General features: G+C 40.1%; 1 protein-coding gene across 1 annotated transcript in view; it reads left to right on the top strand.

Annotated features, from left to right (window-relative positions):
* Positions 1-657: 657 nt before the first annotated feature.
* Positions 658-14,063, top strand: part of TRHR (thyrotropin releasing hormone receptor) — a 32,985-nt gene continuing 19,579 nt past the window's right edge. Inside the window, exon 1 of the mRNA XM_008143392.3 lies at positions 658-1,446. Coding sequence (XP_008141614.2) covers positions 658-1,446 — 789 coding nt within the window. The remainder of the gene's footprint in view (positions 1,447-14,063) is intronic.

Genomic DNA, 14,063 nt, shown 5'->3' with positions numbered 1-14,063 from the left:
CAGAGAGGCAGGCAGCAGCGCTACAGGAGAAAAGGTAAGAGATTGCTCTTTACTGGGTGGGTAGGGCAGGGGGCTCAAAGGAGATGGAGACTCAAAGCCTTGCTTTTATCCTAGCGAAGGGATCTCACCCGCTGAGAGCTAAGGAGGCAGATGCTGATTTCCTACAGGGCTTGATCATTGAGCCCCTTGGCTCCCTACACCCCATCTCTCCCCCCTCGTACCTTTTTTTTTTAATTTATACTTTCCCCAAGCATCTGAGAGGTTTCTTGGTACCTGTTTTTTAGTTAGCAGATAATGTTTAGTTTTTCCCTCTGAGCACTCTTTCAAAACAGCTTTTTCTGTGTCTCATTTCTTAAGCATTTTTCTCCATGAAACTGGTCCCTCTTTCTTTAAGCTGCTCAAAAACAGTCTCCATCCTACACGAGAGCTGCACTAAGAGGAGTTTCCAGAAGTACGCAGGAGCCCCATTCTTGCAGCAAAAGGGGAGGTGAAAGGAGAGGAGGTGAGGGTTACTGGGCAATCACTGGATTTGAATGAGGCTGTGAATGAATGTGGACTATTACTCTTCACAGGGGAAGGGAAGCACTGTGATAAAGGCAGGACGCTGGAAAGAGAATGTTTTGAGAAGTGTTTCAGAGAAACTTCAAGCCCCTGAAGATGGAGAATGAGACAGTAAGCGAACTAAACCAGACACAGCTCCAGCCACGAGCAGTGGTTGCCCTAGAATACCAAGTGGTCACCATCTTACTTGTGCTCATCATTTGTGGGCTGGGCATTGTGGGCAACAGCATGGTAGTCCTCGTGGTCATGAGAACCAAGCACATGAGGACCCCCACAAACTGCTACTTGGTGAGTCTGGCAGTGGCCGATCTCATGGTCCTGGTGGCCGCAGGCCTACCCAACATCACAGACAGTATCTATGGTTCCTGGGTCTATGGCTATATTGGCTGCCTCTGCATTACTTACCTCCAGTATTTGGGCATCAATGCTTCCTCTTGTTCAATCACAGCCTTCACCATTGAGAGGTACATAGCGATCTGTCACCCCATCAAAGCCCAGTTTCTCTGCACATTTTCCAGAGCCAAAAAGATCATCATCTTTGTCTGGGCTTTCACATCCATTTACTGTATGCTCTGGTTCTTCTTGCTGGATCTCAATATTAACACCTACAAAGATGCTATTGTGGTGTCCTGTGGCTACAAGATCTCCAGAAATTACTACTCACCTATTTACCTAATGGACTTTGCTGTCTTTTATTGTGTGCCCATGATCCTGGCCACTGTCCTCTATGGATTTATAGCTAGGATCCTCTTTTTAAATCCCATTCCTTCAGATCCTAAAGAAAACTCTAAGACGTGTAAAAATGGCTCAACTCATCAGAACAAGAATCTGAATTCGAAGACCTCTAATAGGTGTTTCAACAGCACAATATCTTCAAGAAAACAGGTAAGCAAATCTGGACATCCAGGTCCACAGAGGAAATGTAAGCTAGAGTGCCTTGTGAGATGGGATCAACTTTGCCCTCCTTAGCTGATGCCTAAACCAAAATACAATCATGTAAACATTTCACACTGTAAGCTTCTGCTTTACATATTAAATCCATCTCTAAAGCAACTGAAGATCTAAAAATAGATGGGGAGATGTTGATAGCACATCAGCAGGTACCAGTTTAGGTGTTATTAAAGTATAAGGAACTATAAACAGAAGCCCTAAAAATCCATCTTTAAAATGTTTGTGCCTCTCTGGGAAATGGTATCAAAATATTTATACCCTTTTGGGCTTCTGTAGGGAGCAGCTGGATGTCTTTTAAGAATTCTATTGCACTGCAAAGATTTGATAAGATAGCCTGAGAAAAGATGAGATAAAGCAATAATGAAACTTTTCTTACCCTTCTATCGTTGCTCACGACTGAGACACAGGACTGAGAGGGGTTCCTGGACTTGCCTTAGTCTCAGTGGGAAAGATTCTATCACCCTCTCCTCTAGGCCCCCACAAAGTGTGTCAGCCTGCAGAAGCTGAGAATGTACTTTGCTCAAGCAATGTACTGATAAAAAGGCTAACACCAAGCTCTCTCTCTCTCTCTCTCTCTCTCTCTCTCTCACACACACACATACACGATTGCATTTTTTAAAATGTATGTTTTTCCTACTAAAGCATAACTAAAAAGTCCTTTATGCTTTCAGATCATCTGAATTCCCAGGTGGCTACAGCTGGATAGTAGTTTTACTAGTGAACGAAGTACAACTTTAGTTATAGCAGATATGATTTCTAAGAAAATATTGGAAAAATACATTTATATCAGATACATATTTATCTATATTTACACAATTGTTTTAAGTTACTTATGAACTCGGCTTTACGTTCCTGTCTTTCTTTGCTAAACAGAATAAACACATGGTAAACATTTTTGCTCACAGCTGGAAAAGAAAACTTGAAGTCAACAACACTGGCTCTTTCAAATAGTGTGTGTGTGTGTGTGTGATAGAATTCTTCCTGTGTACATAGATAGAAACTGAGTATGCCTTGAAAATACTCATATGGATCATTTATGTTAACTCTAGATTAACTGATATATGAAGAGTTATAATTGGAAATGTGGGCACAAGTGCAACAAGCTACTAAGACATGTCTGTGTTTTAGGTATACATGAAATTAATAATGAACTGTAACTGAAAAAAATATTTACAGCTTTTTAAATGATTCTGTGGTACTTGATTTATATAACTTTAATTATTGAAGATACTTAGATGATAGGAAGAGAAGACCTGAACAACTATTGCCAACTCTTCGATTCCTATTGCTTTGGGTCTAGCAGTACTACCTAATACAGGCATATTTGGCCATCAAGTACCCAAAACTTGATTAAGGGAAATTCAGAGAGAACCGCTGACCATCTGCCAAGACAAACATTAAAAAATACAATAAGATGGTAAAGCATATGTACATCTCAATTAGAGACCAAACATGGGCTAATGTCTGCAGCAAAGAAGGTCAGTGAGTAAATTTATTCATTAGACTCCAATTGATATTCTTGTTATAAGATCTGAAATATTGCTTGTCTGGTCTAATATTTCCTTCCTTTCAATTACAGTCATTAGTACTGAACAGAATTAATAATGTGCTTTAAATTGTTAATTCTGTTACATATGCACACTCTTATTTCAAAGCTGTTACAGATAGGCTATCTTTACAGAGGCTGCGTGGCAGAAGAAAAAGGCAAAATTTTGGCTCCAAACAATCCTGAGCTTAAATGCCAGGGTTCTAATCAAGTTGTGTGATCTTGGAGAAGCAGAACTCTCTGAGACTCAGTTTTCTCATTTATAAAATGAGGGCAAACAGCAACATCCAGGGTTGTCTATCTTATGAAAGACACCTAAAATGGCATGGTAATTAACATCTGGGTGTTAATTAACCTCCTTCATAATTTTCTAGCATGCTGACAGCTATTAAGAAAAATACAGCCAGTCAGAGAAAGACAAATATCATGTAATATTTGTCTTTCTCTGACTGGCTGTATTTTTCTTAATAGCTGTCACTTACATGTGGAATCTAAAGAACAAAATAAGCTGACAAATAAAATAGGACCAGAGGCATGGATAAATGAACAGACTGACAGTTCTCAGAGGGGATGAGGTGGGGAGGACAGGAAGAGATCAACCAAAGAATTAATATGCATATATAAACAGTCCATGGACACAGACAATAATGTGGTGAAAGCCTGGGGTGGGGGTGAGGTGGAAGCAGGGTGGAGGGGGGCAAAAGGGGGGAATACAGAGGAAATATGTAATAGAGTCAACAATTAAAAAAAAGAAAATACAGATTTATTCTTAAAAACATACATTTGCCATTTAAACAGATTATTTGTTAAACAAATGTGTATATCATACGGTAACTTCTTTAAGGAAACTTTAAATAATTAGGGCGTTTGGAAATGTATTCAGAGCATTTCGGGTTGTCACAATAACATCACCCTCAGCTAGCATCTGGAGCCAGGGATGCCAAATGTGCTGGAACGTGCAAGACAATCCTGCGCAAGGAAGTGCCTTGTTACAAATGCCAATAACATGCTCAGAAAGAAATATGGGATGACATATGAATCAATAGAATCGTATTTAAGTACTGTGTCCTGTCATTTAGCCCTAATCATAGATGGGATGGGAGTTCAGAGAAAAGAAAGGAAATTATGAAGCAAGAGACATCAGAGAAGACTTCACAGAAGAGGTGGCATTTGAGAAGGCTCTAGAAATGGGGATAGCCCTAACTGGTTTGACTCAGTGGATAGAGCGTCGGCCTGTAGACTCAAGGGTCCCAGGTTCGGTTCCGGTCAAGGGCATGTACCTTGGTTGCGGGCACATACCCAGTAGGGAGTGTGCAGGAGGCAGTTGATCAATGTTTCTCTCTCATCGATGTTTCTAACTCTCTATCCCTCTCCCTTCCTCTCTGTAAACTATCAATAAAATATATTTTAAAAAAAATAGAAATGGGGATAATTTGGAAAGTGAAAGTCAGGAGGGACAGCACTCCACACAGAAAGGATGTGGCTGGGATGAGAAGGGTATGGGTTCGAAGAGGAGATAAGGAGGAGCACATAGGAGGGGTTTTTACAGGATGGAATGACTTTGTTGACCAAAATGAATGATGTATTGGGGCAAGTAGTAAAGCGTAAGATGGGATCAATAGGTGTGTGAGAGAGAGGGGAGGAGGGGGGCAGGGGCTTTGGAGGATTTCAACTATCAGGCAGAGAAGGGAGACTGAACTTAGTGCAGGGGCAACAAAATGAGAGTGGTGAGCAGGAGCAGCCGGAGGAAAGTGGTGTTGAGGATGATGACTGGGACAGCTGTGGAGGAGGCAGGTTTGGAGGGCGAGAGATGGTGGCAGAAAGACCACTCTGAAAGCTGGTGGCAGTGATCCAGGAGTGAGGCTGTAAGACCCTCTATCAGAAAAATGTAAAGGAAGGTATGAACTGGGGAGATGTTTCGAAGAAAGAAAGGGTGAGATGTGTACATATTAGATGCAAGCGATGCAGAGAGGACCATTCAACGTGGACCAGTGTTCTGAGTCTGGAACAACCGTGGCGCCCCGGATAAGTGGGAACGAGAGCCTTGAAGTTTTGTCCACAGTCAATGAACCTTTATCTAGCCTTTTCCTCTTCTGAAGTAATTATTTTCTTAAATCTTTGAAAGTTCAAACCTCCACCTTCTATTATCCATGGACTTCTATTTTAATATTTTCTCTGCATTTTTTTTTCTTTCAGGCAAGTTTAATTCGTGTTTTAATAAATATTATGTCCAGGCCAGGTCTTTCTAACCAAGTTATCACAGTCAAATATGCTTAGTCTAAAAGAACTACAGTTAAAAGGGAAATAAAAGAGCATTTGTAGGTAAGAGACAAATATAAGTTTTTTGTTTGTTTTCAACTTATATCCTCTATGCATGAAACCCAGGCCAGATTCTTTCTTGCTCCTATTACTCAGAGATTTAATTACATTTTAGGAAACTAAATAAATATTTGGTAAATTCAATGAAGTAAATTATTCAAACTAATGGCTTGGAATTGCATAGACAAGAGAATTCCCTGATTGACTAAATCTTTTGCTTATAATTAGTTGTTTTGATATTGAGGAGACACAGTTTAAATGATCAGTTTGTCACATTTCAGCTGTATCTGCACAATGGGAAATTATTCTCCCAGTTCAGTCCATTCAGGTGTTCGGCAATGTGTAGATAAAATAGCTCTATTATTGACTGTACATTTCAAAGGAATTGATTGGAACTTTTGGCATTCTGGAGGCAACAAAAACATGGGCTATCATATGGATAAACAAAATCCATTCAAACATTTGCTTTCCACGGGATAGAGGGGTCTGCACAATACTTTAGTGATCACGCCACCAGCTTTAATTTCAGTTGAGTCACTGCAGCTTTCTTTTCTGTGAGCATAGCTGGTGGGGGAACTGTAACATAACCCAAACAGAAAGCTTTCACACTTTATGGCCAAATTTTCATTATGGGTTTTATGTGACTAAACAAGCCTATAAAATATCAAACAGTTTTTGTGTCCATAAATTTCTTAAATGCCTTCTACTTTATTAGGAGAATGTTGGTATCCAAGAAACTAAAGCAGTTTTTTTTAAAACAATACATGCTTTTTGTTGCTGTTTCCATTGTTACCACAATGACAACATAAAAGCAATCAGGTGTCTTATGAAAAAACACGGAAAACTATGAATAAGAAAAAAATATCCTTTACCCCACCTCTTAAAACCACAATTTATTAGTATTCAGTTATATTATTTTTCTGATATTTGCATTGCTCTTTTTATATTATTGTAGATATACATAGTATATGTAATTTTATACCCTGCTTTTACATAAAAGTGTTAAAATTATTATTCTCAAAGAGAATAGCACAGAAAAAAATGAGAAAGACCGTGAGTCCATTTCTCTCAACCTCAGTTTCCTTATCATTAAAATGGGAATAACAATTACTCATAGAGTCACTCTTTAAATTGAGTCAGATGCATCATGCAAAACTCATGTTTGCTCTCCTCCTACCTGCTCCATCAGCTGTCTTCCCTCACTCCTGTCCTCAGTGACCTCCGACCCCTAGGCAGCCTCCTGGCTCTCTCATAAGCAATTTCCTACAATATGATGTGCTCATTGAAAATGAAGACACTCAAATAAAGAAGGGGCTTTAATGTATCTTCTATCTTATCCCCCTGCCTCCCTCCAACTCCCACCTCTATTGCTAGTTACTTTTTTAAAGAAGAAATCTTAAACAAAGAGGAGGAAGCGTAATGGTGGAATGTCAGGCAGTGGGACTGATATTTAGGAGGATAAAGTCCTTAAGTTGTATGTATGGGTAGCTTAATCAATGATTCATCTTATAAGGCAGATTAATGATACTAAACTCTTCAGCATTAGGCCTAAATTAGCAGTGTCTGAAGTTCACTGGGACTGTTTTTATAGTGTTTTCACAGGCCCATCTTTCATTTATAATTGTTTTATTTGTTCCACTTGTCTGGGTTCAAGCATATCGTTAATAGTAAAAAAGTGCAATTTTGTCACTTAGCAAACAATTATCTAAAGGTGCCATCTTATTTTTATTATTAAAAAAAACAGCTTTACATTTTCTGGTTCATATTCTATATGAGTAAAGACCTTGTGCATATCCCATAAAGTGAGTAAGTGACAATCCCCTGCAGTTAGATGCTTTGTATCCTATGGTTAGATGAACACACATTGTTTGTTCCCAATGTTATACTTGCAACTTTGAGCCATAATTTCTCTAGCAAAGAAAAATTAATTTTCCTAAATGCCTACAAAAAAGAAAAACCTATACTCCTTCAGAATGCTCAATTTGGTCACACACACACACACACACACACACACACACACACACACACAGAGTAAAATCAGCTAACCTTGAAAATAGTGAGCTATTTTATACTTCTTAATGTATAATATAATGTAGCCTCTTGTGAATGCTTTACACTGCAAATAGATATCCCAAGTTCAAAACAGATAATGTTGGGGCTGTATTTATGTGCTCAGTGTCCTTCATTAATTTATTTAATGACTTGGGGCAAGGGTGAAAGGTATAAAGCTAGGTCTTGGTCAACATTAAGTAAAATTTTGCAGTAGGTCATTTTATATTCACTATCATCCTCCATGTAATTAAACAGGCCCCCAAACCACTCAGCACTGGGAGAGGAGCAGATGCTATAGGGACACATAAAGGCTAACTTCACCTTCAAGGAGCCCCCTGTGGGCCACGCACACAAATACTCCTGAGTGGACCATGCATTATGTTCTACAACAGAGGACACACATCAGTGAGGGGCGAAGGAAAAAGGGGGGAATGGAGGGAGGTTTATGGAGTTCATGACATTCAGCAAGGCCTGTACAGGTGGGCAGAATGTCTCAAAGCAGCAATAGGGAGGAAGGGAGGAAAGGAAGAGGCAGTTGAACACAAAAGGGCATTGCCTAGTTAGGGAAGTCCCAACCAGGTTCTAGTCCTGCTACATTCTCTTCTCCCTGCCCTTTGGCATTCCACCTACTTCCATCATCCCCATCCTTACAACTACCACCTGCCAGTCTCCATAGACAGCGCTCACAGAGACATCTCCTGACCTGTACTTAATTGTTCGGTGGACCTCATGCAAATACATCAAATCTAATAGGTCTAAAACTAAACCCATTATTTTCCCTGATAAACCTCTACCTCTGTGTTTCTTTCCTATTTTAGGTGCCCAAGCCAGAAACACAGGAGTCCCTCTAAGAGCCTTTCTGTCCCACTCACCTGCAAATCTCAGCAGTAGCCAAGTCCTGGAGCTTCTAGCTCCTAACTTTCACCTCTGACCTCCTCCATCACACTGACATTGTCCCAGTTCACCATTTGTCACCTGCATTCATCCAATACACACCTCACCAACCTCTCTGACTTCCATTCTGCACCCTGCCGCCCCCCATCATTCTGCACATTGCTCACTCACAGATCTAACACAGAGATGTGTTATCAAAGTGATCTTTATAGCTCCCTGAGGCCTACAATTTAAACTCCTCAGCATAAAAAATAAGATCCTAGATTCTTCCTATGTTCTCAGCTTCATCTCTTCTAGCTCTCCTAACTTACACTTTATGCTCCAGTGACACCAGATTATTTGTAGTTCTCTGAACTTGCTCTGTTCTCTCAGCTGGAATGCCCTTCATCTGGCAAACTCCCAGTTATCTTTCAAATCTAAGATCAAATGATGCCTCCCATGCACACCCCATCAAGCTTTCCCTGAATTTCTCAGGCAGATTTCTATATCTAAATGCATTGCTCTAACATGTATGCTAGGAGTTCTACCTATGCTTTTACAGCACTTTGCATCTACTTGTGGTTTAGTAATTCTTATGTATCATAATTGTTAGCTTGTCGGTCCTTCCACTGACACTAACATCCTTAGGAGTAAGGCCTTGCATCCCCAGTGCCCTCAGCACTGAGTTTGGCAGTGTTATCAACAGGAGGAAAAAAAAAATCCCAGAATTAAAGAAGCATGTGCTATCTGAGGAATAGTAATGAGATTAGCCAGATGTGGGCCATAGATTCATGTTAGGGAGACATGGAAAACACATTTGGAGGACATGTAGGCTGGGGCTGGATTAATGAGGCCAGAAAACCAAGCACAGGATCACCGCCACCTGCCTTCCCAGGTCCCTCATCCTGCTATTGGGCAACGCCAGGGTCACACTCCATAGACAGCATGTACCTTAGCCTTGGAGTTTCCATTCCAATGGGCCCTCAGTGATCTCTGTCCATCCATTTACAGGGCCATAATGAGTTCCCTCTTTTCATGCCTTAAATGTTTATTTCAAAACTTCCTATTCTCCTCGAATCATTATACCTGGAATATTTTCCCTCTGAAATCCTCCCACATCCAACCTCTTCTTTCTACTGCCATTTCCTCAATTCCAGCCTCATTTCCTCTCTGCACTATAGATGAGAACTCTGGTCTCTCTGCTTCGCCAAACCATTGCAAAGCGTTCCTAACCAATCTCCCTGCCTCTTAATTCCCCTCTTCTCAATCATCCCCCAGAATGCTCCTAGGGTCACTAAATGCAAACTTGATAGCATCACTACACTACCTGAAATCCTCCAATATTCCTACTTCTTATAGGTTTAAACCCAACGACATTATCATGGCACACTGGGGCATATTTATGTTCAGTTTTCTGCCTACTTTCCCAAACTCATCTTCTTCCTTCCCCTACATGCCATTTGACAAGTGCTTTCCTAAACTGGCCGTACTCTACCATGCCTCCAGCCAGTGTGCACATCCCTAGCCACAAGCATTCTGCAGGCCTCACTTACCTCTTACTTCTAATCCACCCTCTTGTAGATCACCTCTCAGAGCAGGCTTTCCGGACCTCCACTGGCAGGGTTTGGTGTTTTCCCTCCCCTTTGTAGCATTTTGTTCTTGCGTCTGTTCAGGACACCATGTTGCTATAGTAATTTGTCCAAATGTCTCTCCCACCAGATTGGCTGAAACATCATCCCATTCATATTTGTGTCCACAGTGTCATGGTGCCCAGGGACATATCGATAAATGACAAAACTAGTAATGACTGGATATAAAGGATGACAGAGAGGACAAAGTCAAATATGACTCTAAAGATTTATTTTTTTAAGGAGACTGAAAATGGAATTGTTAAAAGCAATGTTGAGGGAGAGATGTTAAAATCTTCAGATTAAGATGGGGATGTGGAAAATTTAAATTGTAAGTAAATGGTCAAGATCAGATATGTGAATTTGGAAATCATTAGGATAATGGGGAAAAAGGTGTGACCAAGGTTGAATTTTAAAAGAGGTAAGAACAGACTGACAAATACTGAGTTCTGGACCAAGCTTTACCTTTAGGGAGCTAGAAGAGAAATTGGGTCTTTGCTAGAGATAAAAAGACCTGTTTTCCTCTTTTTGAACATAGCCAGAGGACTAAAGACAAAATTTTATTGGATTCTCTCAGTTGGGAAAGAAAGTAAAGAAAGAAGAATGATCCAAGGAGAGAGAAAAGGTTCAGTTAAAAGAGTAAGTGGATTGAATATATTCCTTGATGAACATCATTCAACAAATACATTTTGAGTTAAATTTTAAACAGTGAATTACTCTACAAATATAAAACGTGCACAATGGTAAAAATGTTTATATGCAAGTCATTCAAATCTATTTTCTTTTCAAAGTGAAAGAAAAGAATAAGTGGATTTATCTAAAACTGAAAGGTCATGGCCTGGACACCAGAGTCAAACACAGCTCTTCAGAGATTCGTGACAGGCACAGGGGAAGAACTTGAATAAGCTAAAAGTTAAATTAGCTCAGAAAATTAAATAGGGCTGAACACATGTGCATATGAAATAGGATGAATAATGTAAAACACCTGACAGCCATATTTAGTTGAAACAAAAATAGGTAACATCCTTTTGGAGGAGAAACTGCTACAACCTTTCATAAGCAGCACTGCTGACTTTTGGCTCTATCCCTTGGATAGATCGCCTGAACCTAATTATATAGTTGCGGCAAGTAAGTAAGACATCCTATGCCTCTCCATTCTGTGCCTTTGTTGTTTGAGTTTTATGGGGATTTATGATTATGGAATAGCTCCGCATATTTTCTGAAGGCAGCAGTTCGTAGCTTAGAAAATAAGGAAGTGATTCAGAGAGATGTGGCACCATCGTGAGAGGGAGAGAGGGCAGAAGCAGGATAAATGCAGAGCACGCCGGGACACTCATTTTAAAGATCATTGGTAAAGTCAAGTGATTCAAACCGCCACCAATAAGCAGATGGACTCCCTGCCATGCTCCCCCCGGACAGGGGTTCGCTTTTTGTGACTGATTCTACTTGGCACACATTTGAAAGATTATGCATTCAGAAAATTTGGGTTGGGGAGGGTGGGAGAAAAGCATGCATGGAGATATTTTCTGCTCTACCAGGAAAGATAGCAATAGGCTCAGATTCAGGGTGAATTTACAAGAGAACTGTTTAACAGAAATTATCAAATGCTAGGATGGCCCTCCAGGCATGTCTTTATGAATCAATTAGACTGCTCCGTGAATACGTTAACATCAATCAAGTCAAAACTTGTGTATAAACCAACTGCAGGGTACAGACGCGGTGTGATCCTACAACTAAGGATGGTCTTGTTAAATTATTTCAATCCCTTCCAAGGTGTTGTTATAGGAAATAGGAAATAGGGGAATCAAGGGCAGATTTTCACCTACTCACTAATGACTATATTGAGAACCTACTGTATATAAATAAGGCACTGTGTTAGGCACTAGGATTGAAAACAGAGTATCTACTCATAAAAACATCACAGTCTAATAGGAAAAACAGGGGAGTAAATCGATAATTAAAGCCATAAAAAAATAAGTGTTACTGTAGGGAAAAGCATGGATTAGTGTTACCTGACTTAGATGGCTTGGGAAGAGGCTTTTTGGAAAAGGAAATGCTTAAGCTGGGCCTTACAAATGAACAGTAGTTTTGTAGGTGAAAATGGGAAGGGAGACATTATGGGAACTATAGAGGTGAAGGTCAGGGGTCCCAAAAGTACACAATCAGTCCAGAGAACTTCAAGGAGCTCGTTCAGGCTGGGCAACAAAAGATGAGCCTAATGCAGCAAGGAAATACGGAATTTATATAAAATATTGAGGGATATGGATGGAAAATTACATGACAAATCATATTATAATGAGATGTATGCTTGAGGAAGGTCACTGTCTTCAATGTAGGCAAGGAATAGACCAGAGTCAAGGATGTTAATTAGAAGAGTGCTATAACCATATGGGCAAGACAATGATTCTGGTAAGGCCTAATATGATACCAGTAAGAATATAAAGAAATAATAATAAAAAAAAGAATATAAAGAAATAGATACATTGGGAATAGAATCAATAGACTTGGTGTGAGTAGATGTGAGGAAGAGGGAAGAGAAAGGGGTCAAAGGTAACTCACTTGAACCATTGAAAAAGAGAGTGACTGACAGTGGAGAGCCTGTATTCCAGAATCTCACTCCCTGGGGTCAGAGCCACTGACTAAGTGATGTGAGCAAGTGAATTTGACTCAGTTTGCACATCTGTAAAAAGGATGCTAGTAACAGCACCTACCTCTAAAGGTAGTTATTATTATATTATAATTTAGTGTAAAAGTCCATATAAAGTGCTGTGCATGGTGTCTGGAACATAGAAATAGTAAATGGTAGCTACTATTATTATTAATTGTATAGGGCCGTGGTCAGCAAACTGTGGCTTGCAAGCCACATGTGGCTCTTTGGCCCCTTGAGTGTGGCTCTTCCACAAAATACCACGGCCTGGGCAAGTCTATTTTGAAGAAGTGGCGTTAGAAGAAGTTTAACAAATTTGGCTCTCAAAAGAAATTTCAATTGTTGTACTGTTGATATTTGGCTCTGTTGACTAATGAGTTTGCCAACTACTGGTATAGGGTAACTTGCCTAAATGAGGAACAATTCATGGAGGCACATATTTCAGAACAGTGAGCATATTTCATTCAGTTTTGCCCATGTTGTATTTAAAGTATCTATAGACTGCAAGGGTTCAGTAGTTAGAAATATAGAATTAGCCGAAACCGGTTTGGCTCAGTGGATAGAGCGTCAGCCTGCGGACTCAAGGGTCCCAGGTTCGATTCCGGTCAAGGGCATGTACCTTGGTTGCGGGCACATCCCCAGTAGGGGGTGTGCAAGAGGCAGCTGATCGATGTTTCTAACTCTCTATCCCTCTCTCTTCCTCTCTGTAAAAAATCAATAAAATATATTTAAAAAAAAAGAAATATAGAATTAGAGCTCAGAAGAATCATCTGGCCTAGAGATGTAGATTTGGGAGCAAACAATATACACATGGTTTATTGAAGACCCTGGAGTAGATATGATTACTGGGGGAATTTTGGTGGAATAGAAAAGAAACTTTGGAGTAGCTAAAATTCTGGGGAGAATAGGATGGAGAGCCTGTAAATAAATGGAAGGAATTTCCAGAGAGAAAAACCAGAAGAAAGTAGAGTCACAAAAGCCTAAGAGAGAAACTTAGGAGTAGTCAATAGAAAGAGGTAAAGACAAGAACTGGAAAAGTACCTGAACAGGCATTGGTAACCTTTGTGAGTGTGGCTTCCAAAAAGTGTTGGGAGGAATAAATTAGATTTCATGGAGTTGATGAATGAATAGATGGGGAGCAGGGGACTGGTGGTCAGAGAATAAGAGTAGACAGCTGTTCTAACAAACTTGATTAAGGGAGGGAGAGAGGGAGAGGGAGGGAGGGAGAGGGAGAGAGAGAGAGAGAGAGAGAGAGAGAGAGAGAGAGAGAGAGAGAGCAGTAATGACAGAAATAAATAAGTCAGAGTATTTTAATTTGTTTTATTTTATTTTACTTCTTAAGAAGAAACCTGAGCCTGCTCAGGTGGAAAAAAGATACTAGAGTGGGAGGAATTATTTGTAGATACACAAGCAAGATTCAATTTTGATAGGGCATGATCCTGAGGAGGCCAGAAGGAATGCCATAAAGACTGTAGCGATTTACCTT

This window comes from Eptesicus fuscus, chromosome 19 (genome assembly GCF_027574615.1).
Source record: "Eptesicus fuscus isolate TK198812 chromosome 19, DD_ASM_mEF_20220401, whole genome shotgun sequence".
Taxonomy (NCBI): Eukaryota; Metazoa; Chordata; class Mammalia; order Chiroptera; family Vespertilionidae; genus Eptesicus; species Eptesicus fuscus.
This window is presented reverse-complemented; position numbering and strand designations above follow the sequence as displayed.